This window comes from Staurois parvus, unplaced genomic scaffold (assembly GCF_062004578.1).
Source record: "Staurois parvus isolate SC_StPar_1 unplaced genomic scaffold, SC_StPar_1.0 ptg000321l, whole genome shotgun sequence".
NCBI classification, from domain to species: Eukaryota; Metazoa; Chordata; class Amphibia; order Anura; family Ranidae; genus Staurois; species Staurois parvus.
Window position 1 is genome coordinate 9,326,732 of NW_028318117.1, and position 16,652 is coordinate 9,343,383.

General features: G+C 38.5%; 1 protein-coding gene across 1 annotated transcript in view; it reads right to left on the reverse strand.

Moving 5' to 3' along the window:
• Window positions 1-10,863: 10,863 nt before the first annotated feature.
• The window catches only part of PITPNM3 (PITPNM family member 3), a 728,404-nt gene continuing 722,615 nt past the window's right edge, over window positions 10,864-16,652 (reverse strand). The window contains exons 18-19 of the mRNA XM_089683787.1: window positions 14,885-15,013; window positions 10,864-12,593 (exon numbers count right to left, since the gene is read on the reverse strand). Of these exons, the coding sequence (XP_089539913.1) occupies window positions 12,285-12,593; window positions 14,885-15,013 (438 nt within the window). The 3' untranslated portion in view covers window positions 10,864-12,284. The remainder of the gene's footprint in view (window positions 12,594-14,884; window positions 15,014-16,652) is intronic.

Genomic DNA, 16,652 nt, shown 5'->3' on the forward strand with positions numbered 1-16,652 from the left:
TACTAGCTGGATTAGAGGGTGTTCTTCTTTTTCTTTCCTTTTTTTAATATCTGCTGGTGCTCAGCTTTAAGTGATATAGAAAGTACAATAATTCTTTTGTTGCTTTTCAAATATAAAATAAGATGGGTGCCTTTTCAATTTAAGCAAAGAATACCTGGTGAAAACTCCCACTTTGCGCTGTAGCCACAGAAGTGACTTTTGTCTTTGTAGAACAGGGAGATGTGGTAAAGAGCTTCCTCTTTTTTTATAATAGATTTTAGACAAAAAGCAAGTAAGCTTTGACAGAGTATACTGCTTTGATGTCATATATGTATTTATCTATTATTTTTTTTATCACTAGCTATGAAGGAAATATTTTGCACCTTTTTTGTATTCTTTGATATCTTTGTAAGTGAACTATACTGTATATTATAAAATTCAATTTTATAAAAAAAAGTGTTTCTTTACTTTCAATTGTGTGAGGTGTCAAAAGCAAAAGCTTTCTGGTTATTGTGCTAAGAAAGGTGATGCTGCATATAGATCACCATACAGCCAGCACCTAGACCTGGGTTTTTTTTGTTTTTTTTTCACTAGTCCATTTAACATGGTCTCCTATGGGACACTTTCACAGCTATTCTTCTTGTCAGCTGCTGCATTTTTGGGAAGGGTCAAAGAATCTTTTTAATGCAAAACAGTGCGTTTTTTGCTTAATAGACTTCAAAGGCGATGCAGTAGAAAAACATGTAGTGTAATTTTGGTGCGTTTTGTGTTTTTTAATCTGCCTAACAACAAATTGGCCAAAAAAAGCATCAAAAAACACATTTGCAAAAAGCACTGCAGAAAAGGATCAAAAGCAAACTGCATAGGTATGAACTAGGCCTCCTTTATCACTATGAGCAGGTCAAGCGGATGCAAAGTTATCCCTACAGTAAATAAAAAAAAAAAAGTGTCCACAAAAGCTTCTGTTATGGCCCAAGATAAAGTGCTTGTGGCAGCTGTTTGGCCAACTTTCTGCGTTCCTGGGTCATTTTGATTTTGTGGAAGAAAACATGTATTCATCAAACCATGGTCCACCAGTTTCTGGTGAGGTGTGTTGAGAAGGGAGACTTGTGATAACCCCTGTTCAATGATCAAACAACCACTTTCTTTCTATATCACAGTGGTGTGTCAAACCAATTTCACCCTTGTCCTCTGCAAAGTACACAGGAGAGCTTCCTGCTGTAAATCACAAGAGATATGATTCAAATGATTCAAATGTAAAAAAAAAAAAAAGACAATCATTTGGTAAGATTATTTTATTTACTTAAAAACAAATAACATCAAAAATTATACCGGCTGTAAAAATCGTACATCTTTATTTTAGAAATGCATACTAAATTTTACAATTTTTTTTTCCTGTAATTTACAAGGCATTCATAAGAAATATAAACCATCTGTCACCAGGAATAACACATATTTTGTTAATTGTCATCTTTTTTAAAACTAGACATATAGTTAAAACTTTAAACCCCAAAACCAGTCTGTCATTTTTTTTTTTCAACTGGAATGTATTACACCAAGTAAACATTTTGTTTGTCACAGATAGAAAAATAAAATAACTTGTTTCAGTGAAGGAGAGGTCATGAGTCTGCTGTGGAATCTGAACTGGTTTTTAGCCATAATAAAGTGTATGCAAACCTTAGTAATTTAACTTTTCTTTGCTCCAATTTTTGTTTTGATTTTGTTGTAGCTGTTCAATTAGAGCCAAAAAATACCTCTGATTGTGTCAAATCTTATGAGCTGATACCTTCTGTGTTCTCTGCCTATGCTGCACTCTTATTGGTTTGCATTGATCCTAGTTGTCTCTGAGAACTATAGAACCCCTCTCATCTATGTTATGGAGGAAGGGGAGGTTTCTATAGTCCTTATTCTATTTCTGTTGCCCTGATACAGTAAGGTGAGTGAGTGTTGTTATCCAAGGACATGAAGTGTTACTGAGAGAATCACTAGGTGAAAAGTAATGGGTGCAGAGCTTGGACTATTACAGGAACTGCATCGAAGGACTGGAGAGCTGCAATACATTAAAATTTTGTTTTTGGATTTAAATACATTTTAAGATTTGTAGGTTGTAATTATGGAGGAACACTACATCTAAACTATGCAAATGTCAAACTGCAGATATGAACAATCTAGTTTAATGTAGTATTTGCATCATTACTGTAGGGGTGCAGTAGCAAATTCAGAATTTGAGTACTTTTTAATACTCTGTGCTGTATGTGAAAAAATTTAAATAAAATAAATTTAAAAATATATATACGTAACCTAATTAAACCAATACAATACATTGAACAAAAATATATTAAAGCGCTAAGCAAACTGTTGGCGCTATATAAATCCTGTAAAATAATAATGTATAAACAATAATAACTTTGGCACAGTTATGGTGCCCTCTCTACCCAAACGCAACTGTGTAAAGGCAAATTGCAAGTGTCAATTTCAGTTATTTGCTATTTTCATGATATTCACATAAAATGTTTAAATTTGTACTGATAAATGGCGAATCAATTAATGAAGATAGTGAAATTATATAATGTGATTTGCGTATTTAGAGGAATGCCAATTTGCACTGTCTACCTTAATTGCCAGGAAACCCGATTTATTCATTGAGATTCAGTAAAGTATTCAAATTGCAGTTTACCTGTGGAAATTCAGTGCCCTGCCTGTTGGAATATATTTGCTCACTTTTCTGTGGCGTTAGCTACTATTTTCTGTTTGGAACTGCATTGAGAGGAAGAAAGGCAGGTGCCAAGCTTTTTGAATGAGAAGCTTAGATGAACGATTTTAAAAAAATTGGGTAAAGTGTAAATTAGCAGACCTACTGTAGTACAGAAGTGACAATTTAGTCTTGGTTTTACTATATGGAGATATCTATTTTGGAATATATTTGCTGTTGTAAAACTTTACAATATGTTTACATGATTTTTATATACATTTATACAGACCCTGTATTCTGTTCTACATTGGATATGTCTGTACTAGGTTTGGTGCAATATACATGTGAAGCTGTGTTCCAAGAATCTACAGGCAACAGACAAGCCCTGTCAAAAACTCTAGGACCAAAATTTTACAGCTGAAGTCAGTGAAAACCTGGGTGATTGTGGACTAAGGGACAGCCAGATTGGTGTAGTATATGTATTCTATCAGTAAAAAAAGTACTATAACAGGATTAGAAAATAAGCGGCAGAACTTGGAGAAATCTGGAGTTTACACAGATCAGTGCCACTTTATGTACAGTGATTATATGTTTCTAGGTGGAATAGCCTCACCCTTTATAGGTTGGATCTCCATATTACTCGGTGGGGCACTATTACCTTCTCAATGCTGACCCTTGGGAAAGTTGTGTGTGGTAGATGTCAGTGTGCAGGCACAGCTCCACATATAGGAAACAAAGAGTCTGCCATTTCTAATCTACCTCTGAAAGTGCTATTTGGCTGTCATGCTGATCCATTGCCTTTAAAACTTTGATTTTCTAATCAAGAACAAGTGTACCTATAATGACTTCTAGGGCAACTTTCTTGTTCCATGACAGTGACCCAAAAGAGAGGGCATTTTGTATTTTTAGAAGGGTGTCGGAAATGTATCTAGCATAGCAGACTGTATGAACCCTATGGGGGAAATATATTAAAACTGGTTATTATGCACAGCTGCACCAATCAGGTTCTATGTTTTATTGTCAAAGCTTAATTGAACAAGATGACGTTTAGAACTGTACCCGGTTCTATGTGCACCAGTTTTAGTAAATACCCCCCATCAGTTAAACTAGACTACTCTTTTAATTCTAAGTTACTAGCTACATCTATTAACAGGTCACTAAGCACACTATAATCTAATTATAAAAGGTAGGCTGCACAGTTCTTCCCAAACTCCAGACTCATGACACCTCTATATAAACACAGTGCTATATAACTCTCGATACCAACTAACTGGAGATATTGAGAACATGCCACACACAAAACAAGATTACTTTGGTCAAGCAATAAGATACCTTTTCTGGTGCCAAACACATAGGCAACATATCATCAACACTGTAATTCAATCACTTTGTTTAGAAGATGTTGGCAGAAGTTTTGCTGATAAATCCTTGACATACAGAGTATAAAACTATTTCAAAGATCCTGTAAAACACTAAAGTCATTACAGAAACTGGGTTACCACCAGGTAAGCTTCTCAGGTCTTTTTTCAGTTGCACAGCCATGCACCTGATTTATCAATATCTTTTTAAATGGAAGGCAACCTATAATAGCACGAGCTAAACAGGGGCAGACTGTCGAACAATCAGTGTATCCCTCGAGCTACAGTGTAATTCAGTTTTGGACGTTAGGATGGCAGAGATTTACTTGGTTGACTGAGTTTTCTTTTCTTTTTAGTAGCATAAGAAGCCTATTAAATATGAAATTTTCTAAGGAATATACCGCTTGTGAGTTCACATTCATATGGGGCAAGCTTTTCTCTATGCTTCTAAATAGAAAGCTTTCTGGAAAATTTTTTTTTCTTTTTCTTATACATATCCACGCTTGCTCAGTATTGAACCTGCAATGATAAGGAAGGCAGCAATTCAAGGCAGATATTATTTTAACTGGTCTGACTGCAACTTGTTGAAATCTGGAATACCACATTTTGCAAGTCATCCATGGCTTTGCTATACCTTATTGAACAAACATCATAGGGTATATATTTTAAAAAGATGTGTGGGTATATGTGTGTGTGTGTGTGTATATATATATATATATATATATATGAAACATATATTACAGCTTGTTGAGAAGAAACATCCACTGGATGGCAGTAGAGCTATACCAAATTCTAGAAGAATCCAGCAGGGCAGATGTGCGTGTTCAGCTTGCACATTAACAGAACACGCTGAATACATTGTACCTTAAGGAAAGGTACTGAAAATGCAAAACCAAATATGCCGGTGATAATCAGCAAAAATAAAAAAAATGCAAAGGCATTTATTTAAAACCCCAAAGGATGAAGTGCGAAGTAGAAGCCAAGAATTATGTTTCATAAATTTGATCATAATAAACTGTTTAGGGATGTGATCTGATTGCTATTACATGATCTGATTGCTTTTACGTCAGGGCCAGTTTATTTAGAATGGTGATTAACTGATTTCCATTCCTCACCTCCATTCTCCACTCCTGAATTATTCTTAAGTTCATAAAACATTGAAAGGCCCCTTTCAGATGGAATGAACTCCTCCAAGTGGACCTGCCTGCTCAGCAGGGGACCTCCCCGCTGAGCAGGCGGGTGACAGGTTTGTGTCCACTCCACTATGCAAAGCAGACACGCTCTGCTGCTTACTATGGGGCAGACTATTGTAAATGGACCACTTGTCTGTTTCTATCTGACTGTCATCTGATTTGCCGGTTGGGTGGGGACCAGATCCCCCTCCGTTTGTATTTATTGTACAGGATTGGATGCCGGCCGGTGTCAGTGGACAGATCCACTGACAGCTGCTGCTCCATAGAAAGCTATGGATGGTCTGCATGAAAAAAGGACAGTTGGACCAGCAGTGTGAAAGGGGCCTTAAAGGACAGTAGAGTGGCAAAAAAAAGTTTTAGGAGTTTATCTTCTGTCAGTGAAAGCAAATATTAAAGTAACTCTCTTCAGAAAAGGTTTACAATTCCTTCTGCAGAAGAAGTTCTAATACATACGTGAACAGCAGGCGGTGATTTTCAGAGCCACTGCAGCCAAAGGATCTTCAGCATGACACTCCTCATGTCAAATGCCTTGTCCCTTGCTGCAGGGCTACATCACTAGGTTATCCTGTAGTGACATAGCAGTGGAGGACCAGACACCTGCCATGGCAGAAAGTGTCAGATGCTGAAGATCCTTGAGCTGCTGTAGCTCTGCAAGAGAGTAAACCCAGAAATCACCACCTGTTAGGTATTGCTAATCTTAACCCCTAGTTACCGCCTTGCAGTGCACCCTCTTAAAGAGCCGCCAGAAGGCAGCAGCTAGGGGTTAAGATTAGTAATTCCTGTCCAATGGCCAGTGACTCAAATCTTTGCAGAGCTACAGCAACTGACGTATCTTCAGCATCCAACACTTCATGCCATGTCAAGTGCTTGGTCACTTCCCGATCACATGATTGCTGTGACAGACTATCACACAGGAGCCCATAGCTGAGCTGGAAGCATACAGTATATGCACTCTTGGCACAGAACCTTGAAGCCCCATGGATGCATATGTGCCGCAGCTGGATGTTAAAGCCACTAATGTGGATGCAGCTGGATGTTAAAGCCACTAATGTAGATGCAGCTGGATGTTAAAGCCACTAATCTTGCCACCACATATATGCGTTACATCAGAATAAAGTTAAGGGACAATTATGTTTTTGTTTTTTTTTTAGTTTGCGCCCCATTCTAGTAAGTGCTGCCCCTTAGTGTGAAACTCATCTTCATCCCTGATCCAGTGATTGTCATTGTGTGGCCTAGCTTCAGGCAGCCAAGCCTTTCTCCTAAATATTGCCAATCCATATTCTGCATGTGTGGCTCAGCAATCGCTTGAGACTGCTATGCAAGTACAGCTTTGCCATAGGAATAAACTGGGCTGCATCACCTATGTACAATATAGAGCTGCCATTTTCAGGAGAAAGGCTGTGCAGGTTGGGGTAAGGCTGCACAAAAAAGATCGCTGGATTGGGACTAACAGTATCAAATTAGGTGAACGGTACTTGGGGAAATATGGTTTAAAAATCTATGTTAACGCTTCACACATACAGGCAATATGTGGAACAGTAATCGGTACCCAAAAAAGTTTTCACAGTAATTGCAAAGCTTTAGCCAGCTTCAAGCAGTCTTATTGAAACCTTTAATGCGATCTTCAGTTTCAACATGGAGATGTTAAATATAGCATACAATACAAAGCCTACTTTGAAGCCTGCTAGCATCTTGTCTAAAGTGACAGTCAGCACCACCTTTAAGGCTTTGCTTCAACAAAGCTGTCCCAAAAATGTGCTAATGTTTGTAAAAGCTTGCTGTACACAATGCCCTTATTCAAGTCCATCATTTTTTTTTTTTTTACACAAGGCCTCATTCACACAGGTGTACTACAATGTATGCCCATGCAAGGGCTGTGTTTTCCTGCACCATGCATCCCTGTGTAGGTAGTCCCAATCATGTTATTTGGGATGCAGCACTTACACTGGCACAGCCGCTGCTCCCAGGTTGAAATTTCTGCAAAGGCCAACATGTGGGGTTGTCCACCCGCATGGATGACAAATTGGGAGCAGCTGCTGTGTCCCAACTGACATGTATGGGACTGCCTACACAGCGATGCACTTAACACTCTTGCATTCTATGCAGGTGTATGCTTTAGAACGAGACCTTACAGGGTGCCTTTTCTTTTTCGAAGGGGGGGATACAGTCACTTTAACCTGCATAAATACAGAGGTTGCCACTGCTGACCTGAAGTTGCTGGCTTTTCAATGGACTTTAATTTGAGCATGTGGCTACTCATTCATGAATGACTCATTCAGAGGGTGACACATAAATATCAATAGTGTACACCTAGTTGATATTCACATGCTGGCCCTGAGCGCGGGCAGCCGATAGCATACATTTACTCTGCATGCATACAAACATTACCACAAATGAAACCTGCATACAGTGTATGAACACATTTTTATACAGAATCTTGGTGTATGCAATATCCCATGTAAAGACTTGTGCTCTGTGGCCCTACATATTTGGCTCAATTAATCATTTTAATGCACAGGGTGCCTTGATGCAAAGCACACCACAATGGCCTGCACAAGTCTTAATGAGTCCTTAGAAAAAGTGGAGGAACTGGTAACATCAGAATTATGAATATTGCACCATGTACTGTACAGTATATTTGAGAACTGCATATTAAGCAAAGTCCTTCATAACGTGTGTTTTTTTTCTCTTTAAACTAAATCAAAATTGCCATATAGTAAATAGGATACCATTACCTTCACCTGATGGTAACCCAGTGCACAGAGTGCTTTATTGCACAATAAGAAACTATATAATTCAAGTGTGTGGCATTAGCCATGCTCTATAGTAGACGTCTAACACCTATATCTTTTATATAGATAACATATCTAACAGGACAAAGCCAACCAAACAACTATTAAAGAGTAAGCATAAATATAGACTACCAACTGCTGTAATAGCCTGTACTAAAAAGAACACGGAAGTGTTTTTATGAAACTTGTAAATATATACACACACTGCCTTTGTATTGAGTAGGATTCTTTGTGTGCCCTAGGCAGATTTCTGTCCAAATGTCCCAGAATTGCTTAAAAGGCTCTCAAGTCTCTATAAAAGACATCTCAGGATGCAAAAGGTCAAACTGGTATATTAGGCCAATGCCAATAGATATATACTTGGTCTTTTTTTTTTTTTAATGGATATTTAACAATACCCTGCACTTTCTCTTATCGTACAAGAGGCACTAAGAGGTTTTGTGGTTAATGAATGAAAGCCTGTTGTTCTATCTGTTAAACATGAGAGGTAATATTAGAAGGTGTATTTAATAATACAATGCAAACAGATTGTGCAGTAACTCCTAGCAAAAAAAGCGGACTAAAAATACCTGTTTAAATCAGAGCATCACCTGCAATGACAGGATAACCTGGGCCACCAGTTCTTTGCCAATGGGATCTGGACTCCTTGTGATAGTTTTTAGGGGTGAAGGATTTACTTTGGCTTTCTATTGTAAGCTCATTAAACAGTTTGAAATTTTAGCAAATATTAAATCATATATAGAACAGTGATAAGCAATTATTTCAGTTAACCAGTTACAAATCCAAACACAGTTTTGGCTGCTGGTAATCAATGTACTCATAATTAGGCGACCCATGCCTAGTGAAGTGTGGTAAATGTTAGCATTTATAAAGGGAATCTTAGTTTATGAATACAAACAAACTATTATTTCAGTATGAAATGATGGCGATCAGAGTAATCACTGTCTAAGTTTTAATAACTTATTGGAAACCTAATGATAGGACCTCCTGTTACAAAGTCTTGCCCCTCCTACTGCAGCATTAATTTAATTTTTTTCAGATTCCCCTTGCTGTAAAACAAAGGAAGATACCTATAGCCTGGCATTGCTGACCATCTTCTTAAAAATGCTAGTTCCTTGACTATCACCAGTATCATTGCTTTTCAAATTACTAATCTGGAATTAATATGCTGCAAGCAAAGTCAGGCAAGTTTGCAACTCCTGATCTGTAACTTGTTTCAGGTCATTATTGAAGCCAGCATCACATGATCAACACAACAGCCAGTATATTCAGATATGTCAGCTTACATGTTGCATTCGGCTTAGAATTTATACATTGGGAGGGCCAGGGAACTCAGATTCAGTGCCTTTGCTGCAAGAATCCTTGAGAGAAAAGATATGAATTAGCCATCAAGCATGAATGGGTGTACTACAATAACCATAGTTATCTATTGCAACCCTTTAGAATTTCTCTAGGTTCGTTTCTGCATAAATAACACTCATCTTTCTTTGCATCTGACAAAAGACCGGAAATCAGTTCATATCAGTGTAGTGGAGTCAAGTGCTGGGCTTATATGCATGGCACTTTTTCACACATTCTTGTCCTCCTATACTCAGTTACATTTGTAGCAGGGTGAACAAAGATGGGCTGAGGGGTTTGTACTGTGTCATAAACCCTAATCCTGGGAGTTTGTGTTTCACTATATCCAGGAGCTTAATGTCAATAAGAGATGAAAATCAATTAACATGTTTCCCTGTGAATTAATGGAACAGAATGTACCCATAGGCGCTCTATCTGAAATTAGATCCATTGAAGCCTATGTGAAGCCTCAATTCAGCTCTGTTTCAGATAGGGTAAACATAAATGGGCCCATTCAAACATTGGCTAATATCCGATTGGTTACTGCACACCCCAATTCTTTGTACTGCTACTAAATTAGCCTATAGGTGTTTGAAGACGCATACATCTTATCCACATTTATTTCTAGATATCTGCCATGATTAGTGTTACTTTACAGTATCTCCCAGTACATGAAGCTAAAGGCTGGGATGTTTCAGTGCACTTAAATATCATGCCCTATTACTGGATATATTTATCAAGCCAAAAATGAAGCTATGGTCTACCACCATGTCAAAGAGAAGCCAGTGCAAAGGTCAACTGTCTTTTATCAGCCCATACTTGCAGTAGTATGCTAGGAGTCTAGCCAAGATCACTAGAGTCTAAAAAAGGAGTTTTCCTTATGTAATGTCTCTGAAAGCACAAACACCACGTTATAAGTGCTAAGTGGTGGTTTGTGCTAATTGAAAGTTAAATGTTTGGGTTTACTAACAAAGCATTAACCTCTCTTGAAAGCTTGTAAAAGTCAATCACACATTAGCATTGACTGATCTAGTGCAAATCAATATGTGTAAATGGTGTGGGTTACTTCACATTTCCATTTTAAAATGAAACAATATGGTACAAAAAAAATGCTGGGGTCCATTAATGCTCTGGAAATTAATATAACTGGTACCCAATCCCCAGTTGGGCATACTATAGATTTGATCAGAACATACAACAATCTACCTAATCATGCCACTATTTGACTACGATCATAGCACTTTGCTACTAACTCAGTGCTGTCTTAATTAGGGCATTAGGACAGCATAAGGTTTTATTTGACCCTTTTTGTAATTTGTATGCACAGTGTAGCTAGTTAACAATAAACTAAGTATCTGGTCGGCTTGATGTATTGAATATTAATATAATACAATTCAAAGCTAAACTGAATCTCTTGTATATTACTGCTAAATGGAATGTTTTAAGTTTTCCTGCTTTTCATTCAAATTAATCTGCAATAGATGATTCTTATGTAAGGAGCAAAAAATATCTATTGTATATAGCATTTTATTTATTAATCATACATTCAATTAAAAGCAGAACAAAAAAAATAAAAAAATGTCTCTATTACAACATAGGCAGTATTGCAGCAATTTGTTTTTTGGATCAGATGGTCCTTAAATTTAGTGCATAATTGATTTCTGGCAGCTTAATATTGGTCCACAAATAAAAGTTGGAACTCTTACTAGTACTTTATGTTCATTTAGCACTATACAGACATTTAAATAGATTGGCATGCTCACTTCAGTTCATCCTCATGTCAGCAGTGGTTTATTAGATCCAGTTCTTTCTTTGGTTTTGTGATATTTAAAACCATTTGGTTCTACTGGAAGTTAGAAAATCTAACAGAACCTCAAAATAAATATGAGGGTCATTTTATTAGATGATATAGAATATAGAGCAGGGCAACCTAGCAAACAGCACCTAGACCTATTTCTGTGGGTTTGCATCCCTCCATATTCCTAATCTTTTTTTTTTACATTTCACAGACCATTCTAAAACACAACATTAGGTATACTAGCTTCTAGATGTGTTTGATGTCTATACATTAGGCTATAGCTGTAAATATTAAAGCAACCACACCCCTCCTTTGCTCATGTTAACCTCAGTTTGTACCACTGGTAGATTATAGATCATAGACAAGATAATATTGGAAACCCTACAAAGTTTCACAAGCAGGAGGTAACTGCAGCCTAGTATTGACAACCTAATGACACAAACATCAGCCAAGAGCACAATAGGTGGGAGAGTTTTCTTTTCTGCTAAGCTTCCATAAACTCGCTCAGAGCTTGTTTGCAGTTAAAGGGTGCATATTATTACAGAGGTGAAGAGAAAAGACTTTTGATATTAAAGTATTAGGTATATCACTCAGTTTTATAAAACATTAGCCACCAACATTACTAATAAAGGCAAGAATCTTAATCTTACAGGAGATATTCTCTAGTTCTTGAGAACCATATTTATCTCAAACCAGTAGTTTCATTCAAAGTTGACATCAATCATCTGTTTAATTTTACGCCAGTATACACCAAATCTACCTGGAAACAGAAACTAAAAACTGATAAGCTAGTAGTGTAACATTCATGACCCAATTATGTTGCAAACATTACTTCAAATAGCATTCTTTATTCTTCTTTTCACAAGCTTCAATGTGACCTGCATAGCATTGCTGCCACTGACAAACATGGTGATATAGGTAAGGGGGTGTATGTAATTCAGAGGAATGTGCCACATCCACAATACATCTCTATCCAGTAAACACATGATACATCCAAGTCTCTGCCTACTCTCATAATCGGGTTGAGGGAAGGATCTCATTGGAAGCTACCACAGATCCATCATATTGCTGTTTTCACTTTGCACAACTTGTCTGTTCTTCACCAAGACCAATTTCCACTGTGCTATGTCTTCACTATGGTGAGGGCTCAAACTTGTGGCCTGAACTTCTCACCCAAGAAAGTGGATTTAAATGCCGCTCATGGTCTTTGTCAGACTCTGGTTGGCTCTGTGCTCTCTCTGGCTTGGGGTTGCTGGAAGGTGGTTCCGGCTGCTGAACAGACATAGTTCTCCGGAGGTGGTTCCGTTTCCTCAGGAATTCAGGTTGCGTATGTAAGCCAAAACTGCCCTTCCTTAGGATCATTCTGGAATTGTTCTTCTTAGGTCGGGAGTGGTGGCTAAATTCCAATGAGGCCAAATGAGCAGCATATCCTTCATTAACAAACTGACACAGAACATAAATAATATATGTTAGATCTATTGAAGCATAACTCCAGACTTTATATACACTAAATACACTTTTGTCTTTTTAAATAAAGAGTAATATATGCAGTCATTTATGTTATGATAAAGTGGATTTTTTTTTACACATATGACTCAATTTGCATGTCATATTTTAATGACATCATGGACTGTACACTATTGGACTCTTTTAACCGCTTGCCTAAAGGGCACTTATACCCCCATCCTGCCCAGGCCAATTGCCAGTTCTCAGCGCTGTCACACTTTGAATGACAATTGCACAGTCATGCAACACTGTACCCATATGAAATTTGTTATTTTTTTGTGACAAATATAGCTTTATTTTGGTGGTATTTAATCACCTCTGGGTTTTTATTTTTTCTTAAACCAAAAAACTGGCACGTTTCAGCACTGGCAGCTGGCATTGATGGACACTGACAGGTGGCACTTCTGGGGCCACACTGATCATCAGGGCACACTGATCATCAGTGCCCTGATGATCAGTGTACATGTCCCCTCCGCGGAATGCCGATTACCCGGCTCTCCTCTCGAGCTGTCAGTGTGACAGCTCGTGAGGAGAGAAATGCCGATAACCGGCATTTCCCTGTTTACATGTGATCAGCTGTGATTGGACACAGCTGATCACATGACCGAGCTGACATCTTCGGCTCTTTCCATAGATCGGTGATCCGCTGTGTCCAAGGGACACAGCGCACCACCGATCGCCGCGCTGCGTGCTCCCTGAGCCACGTATGCGTGGTGAGAATGGAAGGACGTCATATGATGTCCTCCCAGAATGAGAGAACCACCTTGCGCCCATCATTGGACTATATGGCGGGTGGGTATGGTTAAACTGAATGTATAGTTGCTTTGAATATATGCTCTTTAATTATTTATAGCAATAGTATGCCCACTCCAGAGTTTGCAAGGTTGGAGATATGAAAAATGTTAAAGAAGTGTTTTAGCAGGCAATACTGTATTTGCAGGAGTGCAAAGAGTCTGAGGGAAATGTACAGTATGTGTAGAAGATGAGTTCAGGAGAGTAGGACAAAGGGTAGTATGTGCAGAAGATGCAGAAGAGAAGCACAGAGGGTATGATAGCGGGTTGTACAGTATGTGCAAAGGACAGGTGAAGAGGGTATGATAGTGACCAGTATGTGCAGTAGAGGGCAGAGTGTATGATTTCTGGATTTCTCATTTTTTAACTAGAACTACATACATTTATTAGATTTCTTTGGCGGAATTACTGTTCCAAGCAAATAGTCCATTTATTAACCCCCTTAGCGGTATTCCCGAGTGTAGCTCGGGGTAACATTTGAGTACCAAGAGCGGTAACCCCGAGCTACACTCGGGCTTACCATACGGCGTTGCTCAGAGGGTCCCTGCAGGACTTACCTTGTCCTTCGCTCCCGCGATGTGTCCCCTGCAGCATCCCCGGCCATCTCCTCTGGCCGATGCCGGCATCCGGCTTCCGTGTTCCGGTCCCTGTGACGTCGGGACGTACGGGCGCCGGAATCGGCGGCAAATTTGAAATTTTTAAAAAATGTCATTTTTGCTGTCATTGCTGTTTCAATGCATTTCACATATATTTTGTCCCTACTGCTTTGTCCTGTGCCCTGCCTGCATTTTGACTGTTCTTTCTGCCTGGAAACTTAGAAAAGTCCATGGTGTCCAAAAAGCGTCCCTTTACGTCAAAAGCGGTTTAGACCAGCTAGAGAACAGCGATAGTAAATCAGAACCACTTGCAGAATTGAGTGATGATTCGTGGGGAAATTCGTCATCAGACACTGAAAACGATTTTGCGACTTTGCTCAGCGATGTGCGAATTTGTCTCTGTATTTCAAATTTCAGTGTTTTTGGTTTGATTATATTATTGAATTAAATTTATTATTATATTATTTTTTATGATTATTTATTAAATTATAATTTATGATTTCGTGTTTCAAGTTTTATCATATCCGGAATGTTTACTAGACTCTTGTTCGTACAGATTTCAGTGAGTTATTCCTAAAAATTACAGCCTACAATAAAAAACTACATATTTCCATGCAAAAAAATGGTACCGCTTTCAGCACAAAAAAATCAGAAAGAATAATACCGCCGAGGAGGTTAAGGTCAAAAAAAGGATTTTTTTTCCAACTGTGATGAGTGATTGTTAGCTCTCTTGCTGAAGTTTTGTACTTTTTCTGGATCATAATTTTTAAAATTTATAGCAATAAAACATTTTTCAACAGCTGACCATACTCTGTTATAATGCTGCAATAAAAAACTTACCTGACACTGATTCTGATACTTCTTGGCTGCACGTCCAACTATATAGATTTGAGAAGATGACAGTCCAAGCACATTGTACACAGAAATGTCTTTCATTGATCCATAGGCTGCACTAATTTTGATGTGACACTGGAAAAAGAAAAATATTGCTTAAGAGTCTGTGGTGCTTTTAAGCAACAGAATCTTGATTAGATGACTGAAGTAATAGCAAGACAGACAGACAGACAGACAGACAGACAGATGCCAAGAATACAGATGTATTATACAGTAGTTATGGAAAGGATAAACATTCAAATAAGCAAAGCAAAATAGAGCCAATGACAGGTTAGGTGACCAACAGTTTTGTCATATTACATTGTAATGCAATTCTATGGCTAAAATAAAACACTTAAAGTGTTACTAAACCCAGAAACCTGCATTCACTATACCTGGTCTCCCACAGTACACAGAACATGGAAATGCAATTATTTTAGACTGCTCTAACTGCTGATGAGAAAAAACAGTGTTTAGCAGTCTTGTGACTTCTGTCAGTGTCCAACAGAGCACTGGTTAAAGCTTGTAGGAGGATTTTGTATTCTCCCCTGATTGTACTATGAGGCTGCAAAACCCCTGACCCTCTGTCTGGACAGCACCGATTAATCCTGTGCTGATCACATGCACTCTCCCAAGAAAAAAAGAAACTCTAACAATACACACAAAACTGAGTATGTGCAGAGTGACTCCTAAAGCTCTGTTCTATCAGCAGATGGATTGGGGACAGTAGAAGAAGAGGAGGATAAGAAAAGATGGGATCAAACATCTTTTTTACACAATGCGGAGGATTAACCCCTTAGGTTCCACATGCTTTACTGCATATATAGACTGATTTTACTGTTGTGGGTTTAGTAACAATCTAACTGAAAATGAAATGGTATACTGAAAAGAACTTTCCTTCTGAAGAATTTCAGGAGTGTTGATCTCCTGGCGGCCACCATGGTTCCACTCATTACAACATCACACCAGGACAGAATGGCAATAGGGGTCAGCAAAAGGAACCATTGAGCACACTATGGGATCATGAGACCAACACTCCTAAAAGTTTAGTTTTCTGAAGAATCTTCAGGTAGCAATTTTAGTAAAGAAACATTTAGCAGCACAATCCTCTTCTATTCAGAACTGGAAGGAAGGAGAAGCTTTCTTTGTCCTCCTTATGTCAGACTACTAAGGATCAGCTCTGCTCCCATGACCCACTTAGGACCACCTCTAACTAGCCCTTTACATCTTGGCCTGGACCCTCTATTAGATGTCCTTTTTTCATCTTCACTCTGATCACCCTTACAAACTGATCAGAAAATAGAACCAGTTGCTACTCAACCTTTTTTCCTGCCAGGTTCAGCCTCTCCTGGACAGATGAGCCTCTGTATTGGGCTGTAAATCTCCCATAAGGGTATGTGCTTGCAGTACTTTGTTAACCTTTATGGCAATATAAATGGCTGTTTAGAGCATAGTGGCACTGGGACATATGGCCATGCTTTTACTTTTTAGCAGTCTCTTTGCTCCCACTTTCTATTTTTGTTTTAAGCTGCTATTCCTATTTGTGGTAGCACTGGGACATGTTATACCTTGAAATGGCTACAGGGCATGGCTCGAGCTTGTGGGTAATTCCCCGTCCTGGGTGTCTGATGTTTTTTTTTCATGAGTGGTCAATTGCAAAGTAATAGGAAGCTCTGGGAAGGAAAGCCAGAGCTTTGTGGGAATTCCAGGGTAACGTGGCCCTGCTTATTCCTAT